Source organism: Atta cephalotes (genome assembly GCF_000143395.1).
Source record: "Atta cephalotes unplaced genomic scaffold scaffold00039, whole genome shotgun sequence".
NCBI classification, from domain to species: domain Eukaryota; kingdom Metazoa; phylum Arthropoda; class Insecta; order Hymenoptera; family Formicidae; genus Atta; species Atta cephalotes.
In genome coordinates, this window is record NW_012130103.1 from 2099523 (window position 1) to 2124151 (window position 24629).

At 32.6% G+C, this 24629-nt stretch overlaps 2 protein-coding genes across 2 annotated transcripts; both read right to left on the reverse strand.

Annotated features, from left to right (window-relative positions):
- Positions 1 to 17379: 17379 nt before the first annotated feature.
- LOC105622017 (39S ribosomal protein L1, mitochondrial) lies at positions 17380 to 19289 on the reverse strand. The gene is made up of 7 exons (XM_012203452.1): positions 19126 to 19289; positions 18832 to 19045; positions 18577 to 18756; positions 18344 to 18458; positions 17856 to 17974; positions 17637 to 17734; positions 17380 to 17556 (listed from the first exon to the last, which is right to left on the reverse strand). Exons 1-7 carry the CDS (start codon positions 19287 to 19289, stop codon positions 17424 to 17426), a joined length of 1023 nt encoding a protein of 340 aa, XP_012058842.1. The 3' UTR covers positions 17380 to 17423.
- Positions 19290 to 20085: 796 nt separating this feature from the next.
- On the reverse strand, positions 20086 to 22165 carry LOC105622018 (40S ribosomal protein S8). The gene is made up of 5 exons (XM_012203453.1): positions 22151 to 22165; positions 21575 to 21705; positions 20699 to 20950; positions 20466 to 20595; positions 20086 to 20244 (listed from the first exon to the last, which is right to left on the reverse strand). The coding sequence occupies exons 1-5, from the start codon at positions 22152 to 22154 to the stop codon at positions 20135 to 20137; spliced, it is 627 nt and encodes a 208-aa protein (XP_012058843.1). The 5' UTR covers positions 22155 to 22165; the 3' UTR covers positions 20086 to 20134.
- Between the last annotated feature and the right edge of the window lie 2464 nt (positions 22166 to 24629).

A 24629-nucleotide genomic window follows, 5' to 3' on the forward strand; every position in this document is an offset into this window, starting at 1 on the left:
CTCTCTCTCTCTCTCTCTCTCTCTCTCTCTCTCTCTCTCTCTCTCTCTCTCTCTCTCTCTCTCTCTCTCTCTTTCTCTCTTCCTTTCTCCCCCGTTTCCTACGCTGAGCGACTCCTTGTAGTCTCTTCCTTCTTATCCTGCGTCGTATCGTGCACCTGGCTACCTGCTCTACGACCTGCTCGTTCGCCAGCGCTAGCGGCTGGCAACCGACAGTGTACGGTTAAAAGCAGCACACACATACACGCCCTTTATATAGAAGATTAAACTGGTAACTCGCCCTGGAAAACGCTCCTCATGCTCTTAGAGACGCACCTCCGCGCAAGGAGAATATGTCTTCTTCTATCATTGACGCAGTGTCCCTCAACAGCTCTTACTGTCCAATACCAACCGCGGGACTGGCATTCCGGAGATATAAATGTAGACAATTCTATTATCGCAGCGTAATTCCAAATGTTCTTACGTATCCAGGAATTGTACGAAAACCCACATAGAGAAAAATTTTTCTGAAGTATCTATAAAAGTTTACATTGAAAAATGATTTAATTCGATTAAATAGTAATTATGGAAAATGGACGATTCAGAATTTTTTTATCTATTAAAAGTCTTTGTCTTTTTTAAGTCTATTAAAATTCTTTTGTTGAGTGAGATAACTAAAATTTTGATTGATACAATATGATTATTTTGGTAAAAATAAGAATTCTGATAGATTTACCAGAAATATTGTATCAACCAGAATTCCGATTATCTCAACTAGAATTCTAATAAATTTAATCAAAAAATTCTGATTCGTCTATTTTCAACCAGAAATTTTTTTCAGTATAGATTATAAATTGAGATTTAAAAATAATTTTGTTGGATTAAAATATTTAGGAAAGTATTTAGGAAAATATGTAGAATGTTTGGAACTAGTTGTTAGAATGTAAAAACTTTTTGTTAATCATATTTGTTTCCTACATAATTATTTTGATAGTCCAACAAAATTATTTTCAGATCTGTATTTATCTAAATTTTTTATAGATACTTTAGCAAAATAATTCTTTTCAACAATTACTTTCCGCAATTTTGATCTTCAGAGACAAAACCAAAGCTTGATGCAAATAGAAATAATAATAAACTATAGGAATACATAAATAATGCAAAGAAGATAATAAGATAATAATAAAAATATAAAGATAAGATAATAAACTAAAATAAACTAAAACACAATGAATAATGTTACTCTTTTTGAGCGAAAACTGCAAAATTGTAATAAGCTAAATTCATTTATTAACTTTGTCATAAATTCATGTGCAAATTTGTTCCAATCTCATTTGTTGAGTTATAGAGCGCGGTTTTCATTAATTATCGATGCAATGCACGATGCAGAGAGGCACACTAAGCTTTACGCGCGAACGCATCGACGCGCGTCAGGCACGCACTCGGGAAGTCTGCGTCTCATCTTACCTCGCAACGGTAACTAAGCAATTCCAAAACGACAATTAATGCAACAAACGCGAGCGAATGATAATACGCGACGTGGATGTACGTGGATGTGCACGCATTCAGTGCAGCGGTCATTCCTCAACTATGGATTTGTAACGTTGATTTATGACCGCGACGAGCAGGCGCGAGTTCCTAATCACCGACATTAGTACGCATTAATGCACGTAGAAAGCACAGATTGATGTTTCTCTTTCCCTCTCTATCTCTCGAGAAGCGGAAAATAATACGATAATAATTTACGCGCCGTGCAAAAATAAATAAAGGATATCGCGGAACATGCGATTCAGCGGCAATTTCGATTGAAACTTTATAGGGAATACACTGCTGTCTGTATTTTATATAAAGTATTTTATATAAAGTATTATATAAAATATAATAGAAACTCTGTTATACCGAGAAGAAAAACTATTCGTCAGATAAATCAAGCATGAAGCAAAGACTTTCTCAAACAAAAACGTTCGGTTATGTTTTAGCTTATATTTCTCTGTCGTAATAATATTAATAATCATTATTACCATATATTAATTATGATTACTAATGTTATTACATTTGAATCTTTTTGGTGTACTGCGTATCAATATTAATTAGTATCGTATTGCAATTAATATTATATATGCAATATATAACAGGAATTTTATATGCAAAAAAAATTTTTCACATACATCCTTATAATAAAAATATTTAAATTTACTTGCGAAAATTAAGAATTATTAATTTAATTCTGAATTTTTAAATGATTGAAACATAGGTAATTAACAGCGTAACGATGTGAATAAGGATTTTATTCTTTATTTCAAATTTTTATTGAGTTCCAATCCAGTATCCAATTTTTTATTGAGTTTAATATCATTATTATAATAATTTTCGGTTTCCATGAAGAAAAATACATAAGAAAATGTAGAAGTAGAACGATTCCCGAACTGTCGCAAAAAAAGTGAAAGTTGTATTCTCCTTTGTTATAACATTTTGTTGATCACGTGATATCTATCTCTCAATTTTACTCTAATTTTTTAGGATAAAAATATTAATTAAAGTAAAAAATTTAGGGACTAACTTTTAGGGACAAGAAAAAAGTTACTCTAAATTTTTTTTAATTAATTTTTTCGAACATAGAAACGAATAAAAGATTCGGACATGTGCGAACGTGAAGGAATGTCTATTCGCGAAATCCACTCTCTAACTGTAAGTCGCGTGTTACACGATCGGACGACACGAGAATGAACGCAAATTCCGCGCCAACAAATTCCATTGCGCAGCGGGGTGCATCGATCCCGATGTGGATGCAACGTGTCGTCGCTCCCTTACGCCGCGTCCGAAGTAAGTCGGACCCACGGGATGTCGTCACGTTTTCCTTGTTAATACCTACCCGAAGAAACCTCCTAGAGCCAGATCCCCGCGGTGTGTAGGTGGTCCTCGCAACTTTCGCGGTCACGATAATACCAATTCTTGTGCGGCGAATACTACTATATTTATCTCGCTGAAGAAATTGCGTTCCAAAGGCGAGCAAAGTGAAAAAGATAATCGATTGTTCATAAATATATATAAAATATAAAAATTAGCTAAGGTAATATTTAGATCTATTATGCTAAGGTAATATTTAGATCTATATTGTGTATGAACACAAAAAAATGCTACAATTATACACAATCTAGTAAAATTTTTTGCGATTCTTTGTTTTTTATCTTCTAATTCACAGGCAAATATATAGCAAAATTATGTGTGGTAGGTATGTGTAAACCAATCCATTACTTTAAATTTTAAAACATATAAATAAAATTTATAGAATAAAATGTCTATGAAATTTAGAATAAAATACTATTATTTAAAAATCAGAAAATGAAGAACAAGAAATCGCTAATCTCGTTCTAAAAAATTCGTAATTGTGACAGTTAATTTATTTCCTTAATTTGTAGCTGTTCATAACATGTAAAATAAAATAAATAAAAAATAGAAAGATTTATCAAGGATCTAACGTTAAAACTTAATAAATCATTATTAATAATTCAAAATTAGGAAAAATGTTTGTTATAGAAATAGGAAGTATTAAGAATGTTGTCTATCACTTTAATTTACTTTTATTTTGTTTTTATGTTCATAAAAAATAAAAGTAAATTGATAAATAAAACAATTAACATTCTTAATACTTTCTACTTCTTTAACAAATACTTTTTTTCTAATTTTTTCTTATGTCACTTGTCAACTAAGGGACTCAATTATAAACTCATGCAAGAGACCTTTTCTTTTATAAATGAGATTTAAAATTAAAAATGAAGTATTCGAGACATATTGACACAGATTTAGATTAGGTTTTAAAATTTTATGAAAAATTATTAAGCACTTTTAAAAACGCGTGATGCTTTCCTGCTTTTTGCAGTGAGAATCGCGGTATACATGCAGTTGAAGTGAAAATTAGATTCGATGATAATAGACGAAAATAATTCGCAAACTTAATTCCAAAGATATTTAACGATTGCGAAGTGCATTAGCGTTACTGCGTATCGACTTCCTTCTTCCTGCATGTATCTATGCATTAATCGCATACTACCGAAGCTATGCATGTGCACGAACTCGGAAGATAAAGTAAGAGAGTTGGCAAGAATGTTGGCTTTACAATTACAGAATGATGTTACTCGCGCATGAAAAAGATAAGAAGGAACTAACGAAAGTTGTACTAATTAAATTATTTTCACAAAATAAAAGAAATAGCTTTTGAAACGTATTATAGATAGATGATGTGAACTTTTATTTTAATAAAATATGATATTTATAAAAAATTATTTTTATTCTGACACATTTTTTGAATTCATAAGATAAAATAATACTTTTTCTATTCTTCTTCTTTTAATACTATCAATAAAAAGTAGGAAAACATTTCTTTACGATATATACGTGCGCGATAATCTCCTGTAGAAAGAAAGTACAATATAAGTACAACAGTAGAAAGCAAACTGCAGATAAACGTGAACGATTAGGGGGTAGAAAGTACAAGAAAGTTGACCGTACTTCCCCTTTCCTATTCTTCGCATTTTCGCGTCTGGGTGAAAATCGTTTGATGACAGAGAATCGTGATAACGACTCGCGTGCCGATCAATGTGCTGGCGCTATTTTCCGTGCCATGCAAGAAATCGATTTCTTACCACACTATTTCCGGAATAACTTCAATTTTTTTAATATAATAAGTATTGCAGTAGCTACACATGACGATGTAATTTCCATTTTTTGCTACATTCGAAACTAATTTTCTGATCGCAATTGTATAAATATAGACTTATCAAGACTAATTATTATTTCTGTGTATCTTGGAATATTACATATCTCCCAAGTGAATGAAATATAGACGTGACACGCGACGTCTAACTATATCGAGCAATTTGTAACAGTATATCGCACAGATAGAGGTTTACATGAATCGTCGATGACAACAGGTGCGCGATATTCATTCCTAACGGATTCTCAAACATTCAGCGACGCGCTGCTCCTCCCTCTGAGTTAGACAGCGTCCTAATTTATACCTCATTTGCCGATGTACCTGTCACACGGGGAGGAGATGTTGCACGTCGCGACCAGCTGCGTAAACCTGAACAGCCGGTATAGGTGCAAAGGTCAAACGTAGAGAGTCAAAACGCTAGCGTCGGCGTGCAATGCACGGGGTACACGTGCTAAGTTACGAGAAACTAGTCGTAAATCGAGGTGAGCTCCGAAGTGCCTTCACCGCCGTGGGCGCCGATATAACGGTGACGGTCAGGTCGCCTGTGGCCTCCTTTTTGCCACCCGTCCATTCCTCGTCTGCCGTTCCTCTTCGGCGTTCCACCATCGACTTCGGCGATTCGCGTAACTGTACATTCGTTCAGTTAGCCCCCCTAACCGTCAATGACCTGAGAAAGGTGCAGGAAAGGCCCACAAATACCCGGTGTCATGATATTATATGCATAAATCCAAAACCGCAGGATTAGAAGGGATTTAAAGCTCTCCTTTCACTTCCTAGAGTCTGCTAGAATTAAGCGCCAGATGGAGAACGTTCACGTGGAAGGGCACGATTATTAAAAAAGAAACACGTGAATATTATTAACGTCTAAATAAACTTACGTGAACATTACGGCTTATCACTTTTCTAATAACCCAATTAACGCTGAGAAAATGATACGTAATGTTACAGGTAATACCAGTATACGAGGTAAATAAAACTTGCAGCCTCTCTCCTGAGCTGATTCTATTATTGCCTACTTAAGAGACCTCGATGCCCGTTTGTCGATACTCGTCGATCGATTAGTAGTGCCGTCAAAGAGAAATCTTTAATGGCCGATACATGAATGTATGCTGGTTTCTAGCTATCTCGTAAGAATTTCGAGGAGCGTGGTAATTGCGTTGAATCAATGATATGTTCTTGAATCACTTTCCAGGAAAATGAGTAAGAGAGGAGCGTGTAATTACGATTGAAAGTAGTATTTCCCGTTGAATATTACAACGTATAAAAAAGAGAATAATCCGATCTTGTTTTTCCATCCGCCCTCTGATGCGCGCCCTTGAAGGAAATTGATTCCGAACTTGATTTTAGAAAAGATCTCGTGAGCATCACGAGATGCTTTCAATATATTCTGAAAAAGTAATAGATTTCATTTTAAGAAACTGATGAGAGATTAATTTTTTAATCTATTGTAAATGAGAGAGAGAAGCTTTATATTAAACAACCAAATGATATATTAAAGTACATTGTAAATAAGAAAAGAATCTTGTCCATTTTCGCGTTGCTTTAATTTTAAAAATAAAAATTTTAAATGATAAATTAAAATGATAAAAAAATTTATCATAATCTGTTTAATTATACGATATAAAGAATCAAAAGTCCATAGAGAAATTGAGAACATTCATCAAATTGGATACAAAATATTTGCATTTATTAAGATGTCTTACGAACAATCTGAATTAAACATGATTTCGTAATTCGTTTAATTCCTTAAAAGATTCGAATATTTGATGAAATAGTATTTTATTCTGCGTTTTCTCTCTTCTTCAGCGATTTGCGATTCAAATCTGTTCTTCCTGATCCGCTGTCAGAGCAATCGAATATTGAAGTTATTAGGAAGCAAGAAAAAGTATTCATTGCAACGCTGCGTTTTGCCGCCTGCGTTTTTCTTACACGCGAAGACACGTTTGACACGTGGGAAAAAAAAGACCGTGCACTCGAAGCATTCGTGCTGTAACCGCCATGAGAATTCGCCCTTTGTTACGATTACACATTCTATGTGCCGAGGGAAGGATAGTTTCGCTATAGCGGATCTCTATCTCGTTAGGCGCGTTAATTCTTCGCACGGCATTGAAGATTTAATGAATTTATCAAAACTACGATACCGCGGAAAAGAAAAGATCCGACGTATTCATAATCCTTCGCAATTCAAGTACATAGATCCGCGGAATATCCGATGCAAATTAATGCTCAATACGTTTATTAACGGGATCGAGCAGGACTTTGATTGCTCCGCGGTTTCAGTGGTTTCTGCGCAATTAACAAATCACAGTTTCATCATAGAGCTGTCATTATGAGTCGAGTGGATTATTTACACCTGTCAAAGTTCATTTATTCAATGCGGTTTACAGTGAATTTTATAACCAACGCCGACTACCGTTGCTAATAAAATCTGCGTATTGAGACCTAACGAAGATTATTTAATACTTATCTAAGCCATTTACGCAATCCTTCTTGTTTGCACAGCGATAGCCGACGTACTTAGCGAATAGTAATACTAATAATCATTGATTAAGCACGTCAAGATTAATACACTCTATCTCATTTGAATTTTAACGAGCAGTTAACTGCTTTAAAAATATCAGTTTCTAAGAAAACTTTTCAGCTTTGATTTACTCATATTTAAAATACATCTATAAATTGTACAATAATATATATATATATATATATATATCAACGTTTCTTTAAGATTTTACATTTTAACTTCATTCATTATTTTTTGCTAAAATAAATTAACTACTATAATAAGTTATGAATTTAATTTCTGTTTACTTATTAATTAATTTATTGTTAGTTATTTATAGTATTATGTAAAAGCAAGATCATTGACTTCTACTTTTTTCTATTATCTAATCGAGAAATCGTTCTGATTGAACGACTTCTAATACGGCGCGTAGCTTCGCGTTAAGACGAGATTCGCTTTCCTTGCAGCAGGATGCAGTTCAATGCGCTTTATGCAGCGGACGAACGCGTTGTCATCGTCACCCAGTATATGTCTCGCGAAGGAAGTGAATAACAAGAAGAACCGGTCGACCTGGCACATAACCGCTTCGTATCCGTCATTTTTCCTTAGCTGATATACCTGCTTCTCCTCTGCCCCTCCCGATGTCTCGCGTCCCGATTCGTGTATGTTCAGACTTTCCTTTGCGTGAATGTCACGTTGGCATTTTGCAACGAATTGCTATTAACTATCGCTATTATTACTTCAGTTATTCCTCTGCTTTGCAATAATAATAAAGAGATAGTCTCGCGCTTTTCAATCGCCAAAAGGTGTCGTTGATCCCATGAAGAAGAGTGAAATAATCTTTGATATAGGTAGACTTGCTATTACACGATCGCGGATTCTCTAAGAATTTCAAAATTATCTTTGCTTTATTTCCCTGTATAGTAAAAAACATTTCGTATTTGTGTTGAAAACAATCCACTCAAGTTCTTTAATAAACACTTTTTATTGAACTTTGAACTATTTAATTATTTGAACTATTTAAGTGTTAATTTAATATGTTATTATTTAAACAGTTCATGTTTAAATTGATATTTAATATTTTTTAGTGAATTTTAAAATGACAATTTATGAATAAATAAACAAATAACATAAAGATAATTTAAAACGTAAATTCTAAAGATGAATGAATAAAATATAAAAATGTTAATTTAACATATCATATCAATATTAATTTTACTGAAAAAAATATTGCTTCCATGATTTGTTTATAAACTGTAACAGTATTATTTTTTTTTGTGTTTACCTTTTTAAATAATATTTGAGTTACCCTCTAATATATTTATCTTGTGTTAACACATAAATTTGAATGAATCATTTTTAGGACGTTATGTAAAATATGTTAAATTTTCCAACGATGTAATTTCAATTCTCCAATATTTTTATTGAAAGAATTGGTAATAATCAAGCTTAGATAATTATTAGTTACTAATTATTTGAATGAAATAGTTTCAGTCGAATGTTAATATAACAAAAAATTTAGCGGTGATTTATACAACAAAAAAATAGCGTTCAACTAAACCTTAATTTTATAAATATTTAATAATTATTACCAATCAGTTATTATTGTGTTTGGTAATATTTATTATCTATTGCATCAACATACTATACAATAAATTTTTTCTCATTTTTTGACAAATTAAATCTCAAACTAAAATTATTAATCTAATCGTTTATTAATCTATAGAATTATGATTGATTTGACATCGTATAACAATCATTTTTCTTCCGATTTAATCCACTTTCTTTCTCTAATCTATAAAATGGTTTATATGGTTCAACGTATAGTAGACCAAACTGGTCTATCAGAAATAATCAATATATTGACGATATCTAATAATTGAAAAATCTCGCGGTACACAATATTTTATCGAAGTTAACAAGCCGCGCGAAACAATTTGCTACGGACAGATTTGCCGGAGGGGTAAACGTCGTGAAACTGGACCAATCGCGTAATTCTTGGCTAAAGACTCTCGGTCAAAGGACTCTAGTATTCGAGAAAAAGGAAAAAGACGCGGAAGACAGACAAACAGACTGGCTGAGCGGCGCCTGATTGCGCGATCAGATTACGTCAAGACATATCTGTCCCGCCCGGAGTTTCCTGGTACACATATCAGAGTGCATTAGAAACGGCATGCATTAGCGTCGGTCGCTGTACCCGATCCCACGACCTTATCGCTGAAAGGTTGAAGTAAGTTCATGCGGAAGGGAAAATCGCGCGGATTCGTAGATCCACGCTCCCATGAAAATCGCCGATTTGCAATTTTCCGGCGAACGAGCGTGGAAACGAACGAGAGAGAGACACGGTTCCATGCCGTCGCGAAAAGATGCAATTAGGGTGTGAACCATGAGTTGATCGACAAGAAGGAGATGGATCGAGGGAGAGAAAAACGTCAATGTTATGGAGACACATATTAGCCCTCTCTTTCCTGTCCCTCGCAGGGCTATGATTAGCATTTGCTTCTGGAGCCAGGTTTTGCGGCAATCCGGCACGCATGACTGGCCCATACTTAGACACGCGCGCATACGCAAAACTGTAATTTTGCAGCGTGTATTAATAAAACGTCTTGTCGTCCCCGACAGGATAATGATCTGGAATCGATCTGTTCGCTCGTCGATATACGCCGATATACATACCGCGATCTATTAAGATCGTCGCTAAGAAATGCGTGACAACGCCGCGAACAGCATTTCCGAGAGATTCATACGGTGGATAAAGCGTATCGAGCGAGATACGAAGCGCTAAGAAACGATGTAGAACTTAAATCATACTTATAACCGGTATTTCTCTTTTATAGATGGTTAAAATAAGTGCCATTGCGCGTTTATTTCCGAAGTATTTCGTTTGATAAATAACGGATTTAATGAGATTATGTATCAAGCAAACCTTGCCTTTAAAAACGATCGCGTCAACTTTAGATAGTGAGAAATTGTTGTAGAAATAAATAAAACGCGTTTTGGTTGAGTCACGATGGAAGAAAACTCGGGTCACTCGGATATCATTTCTTTGTTCATCGAATGTTGAACAAGAATAACACGGTACCTGAGAAGTATTTAGAAATTTAAACACGCCCTAGGATATTTACTGAAATCTTCTAACAAAATTCCTTGAAAATTCCTGGATTTTTCAGGTATTTTTATTCAAAATTCCAGATAAAATTAGAAAACCGTTTGATGCATTTTTTAAATAAATTGGAACGCAAGTAATGTGAGTAGGAAATTAAACTATACATTGTAAATTAGTAGAAAATAGAGATTCTCTACGAGAGACTGTGGAACTGTATTTATCCTTTCCTTCAATTGAAGCCACAAAACCTATAAGTTAAGTATAGGGAAATCTCGCAACAGTATCAGTAAGCTACTATTCTTGTTTGCTATATATATATATATATATATATATATATGTGTGTGTGTGTGTGTGTGTATGTATGTATGTATGTATGTATGTATGTATGTATTTATGTATGTATGTATGTATGTACGTATGTATATATGTATATATCCCACTCAAATTTTTTAAATACAAATTTATGAGTTATGAAAATTTATGTAAATATATTATGCCATTTATTGTTAATTTATTGTTAACCAATTATTGACATTTTATATTATTAAGGAAAATTAAAAAAAAGAAATAATATTGAAAAGAGATAGAATTTTAATTTAAAGATAAAACTTCAAAAATTTCTCTGAGATAAAATTCTATAAAAATCTATAATTTTTAAGAAAAAGAGAAATATCTGGAAAATTCCAGGTTTTCAGATTTTTTTCAAGTAAACATCCTAATAATATTGCAATAGCAAATTAAAGCTATTTCTTTCACTTTTAAATTTCTCTTTTAAATTTCGTTCTTCAAATACATTTTAAATGCATCGCACATTTTTTTAAATTCTAAAATTTAGTTCAAGCATTTTTTCTATTCGCATTCTATTCACAATTTGTTTCGAAATTCTTTCTATAGATTGCTATGAAGTATTTCTTACAACATAACAACGGGACATAATTACTTTAATATTTTATTATTACCGAGTCATTAGCATGAGATTATAACGAAATGCAAAAACGAGAAACTTTGCGATCCGATCTCATCGTTTGGTTCGGTAAACACGAGATATCTCGTGAGTCGTACGCAATGAGTTAATATTTCAAATAAATAAAAAGCTTCTAATTAGCAAAATCGCATCTTCAACAAACCTGCTTCTATCGTTCGAACTACCTTTCACTGTCAGCGAATATTATTCGATTTTTCGACCTCGAGTTTCAACTTCACGAAAGAACATCGTATCGTGACATAGTTAAGAAATTATTGGTACTTAGATCTTGTAATGTGCAGCGATTTCTTGCCTCGCGTGACTTCACGACATGTTGCTTCGTAAGATGGTGGTACATAAAAAATGTTGGCGAATGACAGTCAAGGCTTCGATAATTTTATAATTCGATATGAGACCATTGAAAAAAGATTATTCAAATATTATGCTCGATATTGTAATCGAAAATACTCAATGAGTAAATTTTTTACGATACTCGCAATATTAATAGCAACTCAATTGACGTCAACTGAAATTCGTACAGCAAAAAAACTTTTGTATTTATATTAGAAACGATCCAGGTTCTTATTAAAATTTTGTTAAATTGATATTCAATATTTTTCAATATTAAAATAAACCATAAAAATAATATTTTTAAAACGTAAACGTATTCTAAGATAAATGAATCAAATTTGTTAATTTAACATAATATAAATGTTAATTTTAATGAAGAAAAAAGCATGAATATAAAGAAATATGAATTTAATGAGGAAATATGTTGCTTACAAATTGTCCGTGTTATGTTTTTATGTTATTTTTTTAACATTTTCATCTTATTTTAAATTAACACCAATTAAGTAAACAACACAATTTAAGTGAACCGTTTAAGTGATCCAACAGGAAATTTTACACATGAAATGATAAATTTAACACAAATTTTCCAACTATATAACAATATAAATATAATATAACACATGGTTACATAACAATTATATTGTTGAGTACAAAATTATAACATTGATATTATGTTATTTTAATTGATGTCTGGGGAAATTAATACGTGATAAAAAATTTGTGTTGCTCGTCTTCAAGTTTTCGAAACAATCTTAATCTACTTGACTAGAAGAACCAGAAGAGGATACATTTATTGCAAATTGAATCTTCATACATATAAATTAACAAGTCCAGACATCATCAAGGTGAAAAGAAGGGGATTCGCGCGACGTACAACGTATACTTATTGAGAATAAATTACAGAGGACTGCTTATGAATTTGGATCGGGATTCGGGCGATAAGCAACACGCAACAATCCAGCGGATCACGCGTCGCAGTAATATAAATCGAGACACACAATTCACTTTTGCATAATGTAGACGCCACGATCTATTCGCGCGTGAGAGCAGAATTAATCTTTCGCGACAGAAACTTTTTGCGCAGAGAAACGACACAGAAAAAGCCACTCTATAAATAAAAGATGCAAGAAACATAGCGGTGGCAACTGTGCTAATTCGATGTTGGCTGCAACGATCTCTCTTGCGTAAAATAGTACTTGAATTAGTAAACTATTCCCGAAATGCTTGCTAACACGAACCATTATGTCTGAGTTAACATCTCTCAATGGTCATATTTGTCGGTCACGATTAGTAACGTTGTGGCGAAGACAGATGCTTTCTGGATGACTTGTCAACACTTATATAAATGCTCTCTCGTCGTCGAAGCCGCCGCAAAAATCGTTTTATTTTTACTTTTATTTTATACAGGGTGAACATTCCGACAAGACTTCGAGATTTTGCAAAAAAATTTAATTCTAAATAAAAAAAATCCTAAAACATGTTTCCACAATGCTTCCTTAAAAAAGTTAATGCCCTAAAACCTCTAAAATCACAGGTTTTTTTTTACACATTTTTACAAGATTCAAGGAAAGTATATGTTTTTAAAAAAGTAATAAAAATAATAATAGTAAAGAATTAAATTATCTTTTAAATAAGATGAAAATGACAATATAATACATTCCATAAGTCTTTTGAAATAATCATTGCAGTTTCAAATTTTACAAAAAGTATTTTTTCGATTATTGACGATAAAGCTTTTCAAAAACATTCTTTATTTATAAGGCCTAAGGCCTAACAATAATATATAAACGAAGAATATTTTTAAGAAGTTATCAATAGTCACAAACAACAGTTTTTTATATTTGAAATTGGCTACCTTAAAACCTATGGAACGTACAATCATTTTGATTTCTTTTGAAAGATAATATATCTCTCTCTGATATTTGTAAAATATAATATTTGTAAAATATAAAATAACCATATCAAAAATTGGGCGCTAACTTTTTAGGAAACATTTTTTGATACATATTCGTGGGAAACTGTTTGGATCCCATATTATGTGGATTAAAAACAAGAATATATTGTCCGCGATTATATTGTACAAAATTTCGGCAGAAAATGACAAGGATCCTCAAAATTGCCGGGAATATCACGCATAAAACATTCGCATGTTTGCCATATTAATGACACTCTTATGACTGCAAATTATGGACACCGCATACCAATCCGACGCGTCCGTATTCACCTTGCAAGCTTCCTTTCTTGCAATTCGCATACGTAAAATGAAGATATCAGAGCTCGCTTGGGCCTGCCGTACCTCCTTACACACGTCGACCTTTATTATAAGATGCCCTTTAAACTCCATGCACGTGAGAGTAACCGCGCGCATAATTTTAATGTGTAAGAGTTCATTTCCCCATATCGTATTCTCTTTTGCTCGTATTCTTCTGTTGTTCGAAAGAAGTACATAAAATAGGAATGGCTGTACAATAAAAGCCATAGAAAATGTAGCGCGTATATTATTTGTTATATTTTTCCGAAAAAATCACTGAAAAATCGCGATATCGCAATGATCGCAATTCTCGCTTCAATACTCCGATTAAATTTAATGAAGAAATAAATGATAGTTAAAAAGTTGAAATGCTTTATTTTGAAATAAAAATAATTTCAATGAAAGTATAAGTATAAAGCCAAGAATTCAGTTGCAAATAATACAGTTCAGTTATAAGTTCTATAGTTCTGGTGCAATTGAATAAGAAGTTACAAGTTACACAATTCAAATACAATTGAATAAAAAATTTAATGTAACAAATAATTTAATTTAAGATATAAGGAATTTAAAAAACAATCATGTTAAATATAGATTTGAGACTTCTGTTTTCAAAAATGATTATCATTTAAGAAAAATTCTGATTGTGACTGTTGTGTGTACACAACATAGAGGATATATTAGATGAATTGATTATACTAACAGTGGCGAGAAAAGTTCGATCTAATCAATATACATGAAAAATGAGTAAAATTTTATACTGATAATTCACTAACTGGCATGCCAGCGAGGCATATGGAATGTAATTTTAACAATTAAAAATACAAATAGAAACGGTTTTAATAAAATTAAAAATTTAAGTAAAATAAATATCAAAGAGCTATTCGAGTTAGTTATCTTATACAAAAATGTAATGTTATATAAATAAAATTACAATAAATCTAAACAAAACATTTTGATCTTTAATTTGGATATCCTCAGTGATTATAAAAATATAAAGTATATAATTGTCATCGATTTGTCAATACATTTAACAATTATACTGTTGAATATCAGAAAAGCTTTCTTCACTGCTCTCCAATTTTCTTCATAATATTGTCGCATTGAACAGATCTTAGAACAATTATAATAATATCGTGCGTAATTTTAACTATAAGTTTTAAGAAATATAATAATAATATTGTGCGTAATTTTAACTATAAGTTTTAAAAAATGACACTAATTATTAGACACTATTTTTAACCGTAATTTGAATATATAAATATTTACTATAAGTTTTAATACTGAGAATGACCTAAAAGTCGAAATGTCGAAACTTTTATTTTTATAGGATACGAATTTTAAAAGATTAATTTCGCAATAACCACTAGTGTTGACTTTCACGCTCCCTTTTTATTATTAATTTATTCACAAAGTCTTGGTCAGTTTATAGATAATTTAATAGCAAAAATCAGAGTGATAACGATATTGGTGATATTAAATTGAATAAATATTAAAGTGGTCGACTTTAAATTGCTGTTTGCATCCAGTCTGAGATTTTTCAGGGAAATGATTTCTCAGAGTCGTCAGATTCGATTTTGCAGAGCGCGTGCTCCGTCCGACCGAAGGCGGTCTGTGCAAACTTACCATGACTGCACGTGTGCGCCTATGTCACCTAATGTCGCAGTTGTTGGCTGTTCAGTAGGGGCATGTCTACGAAGGAGGCAATCAGAGCGGCTGGCGTCGAGACAAAACTTGAAATCGTTGTCTCTCTCTCTCTCTCTCTCTCTCTTTTCTCTTTCTCTCGTTGTGTCGTTGCACCCTGCACAGTCAACACGAATCACACCATACGTAAACACATACACATTGAGAGATGCGTGATGCAACGCGCGCGTGCATACGCCTCCTCCACTTTTCCACACACAAGATTCGTACGCAAAATTTTCTACCTTTTCGAATCTCCGGTACAATCGAGGAAGACTATCCGAAGGATTCCCGCGCGATTTTCAACATTGATACCGAGAGAGGAATCGATCAGTAGGTCAATGGGGGAAGAACGCGCGCCACCCCCTCGGAAGAAGCCACGTTTCCGACGACGCGTTTGCTTTTTTTTGAAGAAAGAACGCGTGGCCGGCTCATGTGTGATCACTAGCCAGTTAAGAAGGCAAGAGAAGCGACGGACGGATTTTCAACCTGGCGAACACCGACTGAGCCCACGACCGGCAGGTAGGTGAGCCGTTGCCCCTCCACCGATCGCTCGGTGCCGCACCACCACCGGTCGCCGCTCACCGTATTCTCCATTCTCATTTCCTTCGCTTCACTTGCCTTCTGCCGCTCCTTCTACTTCTCTCCTTCTTCGTCCTCTTTCGTTGGCTTCACTTCTCTCACCGCACGTACGCGCGTTCCCTTCAGAGTAGCTCAGAGACGGCTGTACCGTCGGGCGAACTGGGTGACCACTCATGTGAAAGTGCATCATCGTGTTCGACTGTAACGATCGCGATGATGCACTTTCGTGAGTATCTTTGTAAATGCTTTCGTCGAGATCCTTGCTGCGAAGACCTCCCACATTATAACGTTAGGCTCTCGCAAACGCTGAGAAAGGCAACTAGAGAGAGAGAGAAAGTTGTATAAATATACTTCTTGAATCTATTTCTTGAATCGTCGAAGTCATTTCTGTAAAAAAATCTTGCTCATTTATTTCCGCCAGATCGTAAAACATACTTTTAACGTCTATAAAATCTTTGTTCCTACATCTTTTATCCTTAAATCGAAGAAGAAATTCAAGCGCAAAAACAAGCATTCTGCGTTAAAGAAAAGCAGATCTTTGCTCAGAAAGTACTATATTTCTACTATAGAAACTCTTATTGACGAAACGCATCAGGATATCATAACATAAAACACGTCCACCTTAAACTATAATTAATAATTTACAAAAGTATATCATATTTACAGAAGCTTTTGCGTGCACAAGGGCTTCGTATTAGACTATGAGAAGGCTATAAGATTTCATCGCATATTAAATATCTATAAGCGCTTTATCACCGAAGCCCTTGTATGTACAATAGCTCCCTCAATGAAGTAAAGCCTCGTATTCATTAGTAGTAAATACATTGCCTAGGGCACCGTTAACTCTGAAGCCGCCTCTGTCTCCCTCCGTATGCTCGTGGCTTATTAACGCATAAGCGGACCATAGTCATCATGTTCTATCTGCGTTAACGAGATTACGTCCCACATAATTATATGCCTTTCGGTGAAGGATTGTTACGGTCAAACTATATGTAGTTACGAACAGTTTCAATATTTTGCATGAAATCGTAATAGTTATAAATTTTAAAATACAAAATACAATTGCTAATCTGTTCATTCTTGCATTATATAGTTTAATATACTTTTTTTAATTAATTAATTTTAGATGAAGATTTACAAAATCTACAATTTAGCTTTTTAGAAGCATGTATAACATATAAGTGAAACATTAAACCTCATAATCACAATGATAGGAAAATACAGGTTTGTTCAATTATTACAATGTGTATATCTATAACTATACATATTATTTTATTATATATAGTCCTATGAACAAATTTAATGAGACGCGATAACAGCATCTTGCCTTGCTTCTTCTTCTTCTGCTTCTTCTGTTACTTTATCTTCAGATAGATACTGTTCAAAGTCAATTTTAAACTTTTCTGGCGATGGCGAACACGTAATTAGAGCTCTATTAAAATATAATAATTATAATTATTTATTTGTAAATGAGAACATGATCATTTTAATGTGAATGATTTTCAAAATTACCTTGTGATGAAAGGTCCTGGTCGACGTGGTCTCTCTTTGTTGACATCTTTAATAATGGTAGCAAAATTCTCCTCCAACTGTTTTGTGTCCATATCAAGCTATAATATATGAAATTGATTGGTAATTTTTTGTAAATCATGAGATAAAATATATAATTCGCACCAATCAATATCTATTTATAAATACAAAACATTTATATAAATAACATCAAGGATTTACCGTTCCAAATGCAATATCGACGGTTCCAAAAGACTTAAGAATTTCATGTGGCTTTCCCATATATTTCATACCAGTTGAAAACTTCGTTATCATTGTTTTTAAATCAGTATCCAAAGTACCTAGTAGAACAAAATTTATATGATAAAGAATATAAATAACATTTATTTTAAAACAGATGCAAATCGTTCAATTTCGTTTTCACAAATCTTGTACAAAGTTTATATTTTAAATTGGACTAATAATATTTTTTAATTAAAAAGTACATATGCTGCTTCACATTTTATTAACAAAGCATGAAATTCAATGCGAAGCATTTTTTAAAAACGCTTGAATTTCAGATATTACTAAGTGCATACTTTCTGTTACTATTGTGCTACATGTGTACTACTTTCTACGCTAACAATGTATTTATGTAGTACACTCATGAAGAGCACACAATACATTACAAAGATGAAAATTTAAAAGTATAATTACATATTTTCACTAACCTGATTTAGCATTGGGAAATCTTTTTCTCATAAGTCCTCTAATTAATAACAAATCAGGTAAAATAGTTGGTTCTGACAAAATAATATCGTATTCCTTCATTGAAAATTGTCCATTCTAAAATAGAATGTCATCAATTATTAAACAATAATCTCTGCAAGCTTGTTATATAATATATAGTACATATAACAAACAATACATAAGCAATAATATGCTGTAAGAAATAATATCTCACCTGAATCTGTTTTATTAATTGTTTACCACCAACATAATCAGCTCCAGCATTTCTTGCAATCTCTTCCATTTCGAGACTCTTACAGAATACTAGTAGTTTTCTGGTTTGACCATGATCGAATACATGTGGTAGACATACTATTCGTGTAAAAGAATCGACAAATTTTGTCTTTTTGACACCCTGATAACATATAATTATACATTTAGCACAATCTTATATATCATATATCTTGCATAGACTTCTTCTTATTCTTACTTGCATATCCAATTCTAGAAATGCTTTTATAGGTTCATTTGGCAAATTATATATAGTGGGATGATGTGTTTCACGATGATTCTGAACTGCTTCTTCAAATGAATCAATTTTCCATTTATGATATTTTGAAATCCATACATTATCTATTGGTTCGGGCTTCTTACTGTCATCTGGTGAAATATCCTTTAGCTCGAGTGTCTTCTTTACACCTGTACTAATATCGCAAGAGTGCAATATTAATATATTATAATAATGATATATATTTTCATATATATGATATGAAGATGTGCTTACACTTTCATTCTCTGATCATGCGGGATGAAGCCCACCTTTTCAATGACCTTTTTGATTTTTTTCTTCCTTGCTTTTTCTCTCGTACCTTTTCTGGCAGCATAATTTCGCGCTTGTAGGAAACTGATTAAGGGATAAAAATTAAAACACGATGCGTGTCTATACATCGTGGAAAGATTGTTTAATAACCAACCTGTAAAACGAAACGGTTTTTAAAAATGTATAACATCGTCTTAATTATTGTACTGAATGAAAAAATATAATTTTATTGTAAGGTTATGACAAAAACTCTCTCATGAAAAAAGCACCAATTATGGAAATCTTCTTGTTTATTAAATAACAAACAAGAAGACATTTAATCAGTTATTTTTTCATATATTATTGATATAATATTAAAAGACAAGATAAGGAATGTACCATTAACCGTCGCTGTCATGTCTTATCAAGCACAAGAATAAGCAGAAGAAACGGAGCACAAACTAATTGCTCCATAGATAGCGCTGATAGCGTCGATAGCGGTTTCGCACTTTTACGACATGAAACCTATTCTTTTTGAAGTTGAACTTGCGATTGATCTCTTTTTCTTCTTAAAAAAGAACAGACCTATGGCTACTTCCTTCTTTATTACTTGTTAAAAGACAAATGATGTATCATGCGCTTCATACGGAATTGCTCGAAACGCATCTAAAAATTACTTTAATCAATTTTTAAAAGCACCACGCTATCTCGATTAATTATTTCAAATTAATTTTTAATTATTACTTAGCTATCCAATTTACAAACATTTTAAATGCATTATTCTACATTCATATGTATATATTAAGTTATATTTTATCCATATCTATATATATATATATATATATCTATATTTTGAAAGTATATTTTAAAAGTATATTTAAAATATCTATATCTTATCTAACGAGTTCATCTACTTCCATTCGAAGAGAATAATAAACAAGACAATTTCTTTCGTATTTCAAGCTTGTTTTTTATTAATGAATCATAATTATAATTATTTAGCTTTCTTGCTCTTAATCTTCCTCATATAAAACTCAAGCTCCTTGCCCTCAAGAATATAACCGTCAGCTCTACCGCACTGTCCAGGCCTGCTTGCTATACAAGCTAAAAATGAGAAAATAAAATTATTAATTCTATTAAGTCACATTAAATTTAAAATATGTGTATGTAAAAAAGAATGAAGAATATTTTATTAAGAGTATTGATTTAAAAAGAAAGAGTAAAACATCTCTTTAACACTCATTTAAAAAGAAATATTAATCTATGCAAGTACATGTTAACAAATTAATTTTGTAAAAAATTTAAAGAATTAAAAATTTTCATACCAAGAACACGTCCCGTTGCAAATTGTTCTTCCAAAGCAGGTTCAACCTTGGCAAATCGTTGTCTTGCCTTGTATTTGGATTCTGCTTTTTTAGAACGTTTTTTATTCAACACTTCTTCTTCAGCTTCCGTCTAAAAAAACAATTATGCTCCATTTTATATATCATATACATATACATATAATATTCCATAAATTTAAATTATATTTAAAATTAAATTATATTTAAATACTCACAAGTTTAGCACCCCTCTTGCGACCCAGTGGCAATACATAATGACCTTCATACCACTGTCTGAAAGGCGTAGCATCGATAGTGACAATAGCGTTCTTCACCAAAGTTTTGGTTCGTACTAGTTCATTGTTTGATGCATTGTAAACAACATCAATAATACGAGTTTTTCTAGTGCTGCACTCAGAACCCCAGGAAAAGTTTCCAGCGTCCAATCTAAGTGCTCTGTATTTTTTATTGCCTCCACGTGTACGGACCTAGTATATACACACAATAAAATAGATATGTTTATAACTGATTTCAACACATTAAATATATGTATTTATGAAATATACGTCAGATCGCTGTGAGATTATGAACAATCATGGCACTCAGAGTAGGTAAGGATCATCATTTTATAACTTCATAGTAAAGAATGAATTATTAAAATATTTTTTCATGAGTAATTGTAAAGTTCATTCTACAATGGGCAGTAGATTAAAGAGTAGGTATAGAAATCGACTAATCATAGTTGATTATCCTTTTCACATTCAACTATGATTGATAGATTTCTACTCCTTAATCCACTACTGCTATTCCACTGTAGAATGGGTTTAACAATAGATATAACATCACAATAACAATGGCTGCGTTCCATTTAACACTCATGGAATCATTTTATCCTTGTCATTTATCAAATGTTAAACAAGGACAAATGATGCATACTTACAAATCAATGACTAAACTATAATTTTGTTCACTATGACATTGATATTTATTGTATTAATGATATTGAGATTGATTGATATTGAGATACCTCCATTAACTTAATGTTTTACGTCTATGTTTTACTTCTATAATTCCATCATAGTGAAAGTAAAGTTTGAGAAAATTAAGCTTACAGTATGAATCCGCTGTGGACCAAGTTTGGTATTTGCAGCTGGACGTCCCAACTCAAATTTCCTCTTCTTGCGAATGGGCTTCCTCTTTCCACCAGTAGCTCTCCGCTTATGCCAGTGATCCCGAGAAATACCTATAATGCAATATTGAAAATAACTTAGTAAACTCTCGAGCTTCTTAACTTAAACTCATTAAAAAACCTATTTAAAAAAGAAAAGTTAACCTAACCAAACACTATATCACATTGTGCTATAAATTTTTTTCTATACAGATTAGAAAAATTAATAAATGCATGGACAATCTACAATATTTACGTTTGTTTAAAACGTGGCTTTCGCTGTTAAAAAGAGAAAATATAAATCATGAAAGTGTCACGAGTTCAACATAGCTAAGCTCGACATCGACAAGCGTCGAGCCAGCTTCTACGAACTCAGGTCGAAAGAACGAAAATAATATTCCTTGCCGACAAAAGGACGATATCTGATTCACGTGCTGATTACGTTTCGTTGCGATATCGCGGAGAGAAAGTTCAGATTCGTTACGATGAAGATTAATTTCAATAAAATCATGTCACTTACCCATCTTGCTGCGATGGAGAAAGAACTTCAACTATCGGTATTCTAGAGAAACCACCTCCAATCATAAGACGAAACATGGCGGAATTAGAAAGTTTATATTCCCGAAGATGCGCAGTAACAAAATAATGATGTCCACGCATTTTGCCCTTAAATGCAACTTACATAGGATGCCTTCGGATTTATGTCCAAGTTTCTATTAATACGTGCTTGTTTTATACTTCGGTCTTAATCCTAAAATTCAGCCAATAGAGTTGCCAGTTTTAATTGGTCCTAACTGAAATCTGTATTCTATTTGCTGAATTTATATGAGATTGCGTTCGGATTTCCACCTCGGGTATTCTCCGGATGTCATATCCTTGTTATTTGCCGAATGTTAAACAAAGATGACAGATACTTGAGGAGTACCCAGGGAATCTGAATGCAGCCTTGGATTCGACTAGAGTTTTTATAAGGTGCAACTACAATAGAAGGAATAAAGAATAAAGATTTCAACCAGAAATCGGATATACCGGAATACACGGTTTCTGATAAGTTGATATCATTATTCCTTATTCCTTCTATTGTGTGTCTGCATTAGAATTCTAGCTTTATAAGAGAAGCGCTACCGACTTATGTCAGTATCGCAAAAGTACTGGAAGAAATACTAAAAATGGCGTCATTTGCAAGACGGATGAAATCTATCAAATCATCCAGCCATCTTAGGCAGCCATCTTGCAGAAATAAGTTAATCATTGGCTGCAATCACATGATTGTAATGATGCTAATCAGAATACTTAGCACCAGTCGTGCTTCTCTTATAAATTAGGACTCTAAACAGAGTCTGAATGTATTCGCACGCATGTCCGTCGTTAACAGTCAAAACCGGAAATGTATCGCCATATTTACCGCGCAAATGATTATGCAAATCGCAATGATTACGCAATTAATGATTACTTACTATTATACGCGACAATAGAGTTGAATTCAATACTACATATATTTAAGACATTTCTTGAGCTTTTTCAGCAACTCACAAAAGAAGATACCAATTTCTCGCAATTTTCACAAAATATACTTTCAGAAAAAGCAGCTTTGTAACTATTGTAAGATTTTTTAATATGATTTTTACATTTAGGTCGAATAAGGAACTAAGGGCAAGATCAATTATATTTAAAAATTTTTAATTGAAAAGTTTTTTTCTATTAAACTCAAACATTTTGGGTTCATTCGAAAAGACACTGTTAGCGCTATTTGTATCATTCTCTAATTCTTCACAGTTTATCAAAACAAGGATAAAACGATATAAATAGCATTAACAGTGTCTCTCCAAACAGGCTCTCTATCAACAATCAATCAGAAATTTAATTTATTCTTCAATATTTCTCATAAATATTTTTCGATTTTGTATCCATCCATTGTATATTTATATATACAATGGATGAAGTAAAGAGTTAAATAAAGTACAATATCAATGTAATACTTATATTTTCACATCACAATTATTGTAAAATATGATCAATAATAATACAAATTATTATTTACTTTCAAAATCTCGTACATATTTTTGAAATAATATTTTTGAATATATATTTTTGAATAATATGTGTAATTTCCTTCAAAATTCTTAGATTCTAATTTTAGATTTTAATCAGTCCGCCATTTAACAAGATATATCTTCCAGATGATCATGTTTTTTTACAATTAATGGACTCGCTCTATACATAAAATAATTTATATCATTATAGCAAAGTCTATTTATTACCAGATGGCAAATCTTCAGGGTTGTTTGTTCATCTTCAGAAACGATTCAAAGTTTCTTGCAAAAGATGCTTTCGAGATGTAATTTATGGATGATGTGACGCGATTTTCGCGAGAGGAAAAATACTGTGGACATAGTCAATGTGACGCAGTAAATAAATTTTCTGCGTATAACTCTGTCCGCAGATTGTGCAAATAAATTGCGGAGATATGCCGCATTCGTATTTGTGGCGTATCAGGTTGGCCTTATGCATGAAGGTCTTAGAGCATTTGTCGCAAAGGTGCCGCTTGGTCATACCAATTCTACCTGAAATATAATGAAAGTAAATGAAGTTTTGACGAAATGAAATGAAAAAGGAAAGCATGCGTAATTTTTAAAAACACGGATAAATCTCTTCGAACCCGAAGCTCACGATAGAGTCACTATACATGTACAATGTAATTTACACGTATAATAATCATTATTTAAATTTAAGACTACATTTAAGATTACGTTTGTCAAAATATTGTTCAATCGAATCTGGACTTTTATTTATAGATTACGAAAATTAACGATAATAAATAATACAAAAAATTATCACAAAAGATTGTAAAGTTTCGTTTAAAAATTAATCTTCAATGGAAGACAACGTGTATCTGCAACGAGCAAAGAAACGTTTTGTTGAGAAACGTGGAGGCAAATGATCATGGTGTTTCATTGAGATTGATTTATTGCGGAGAATGGAAAATTATTTTTTAAAAG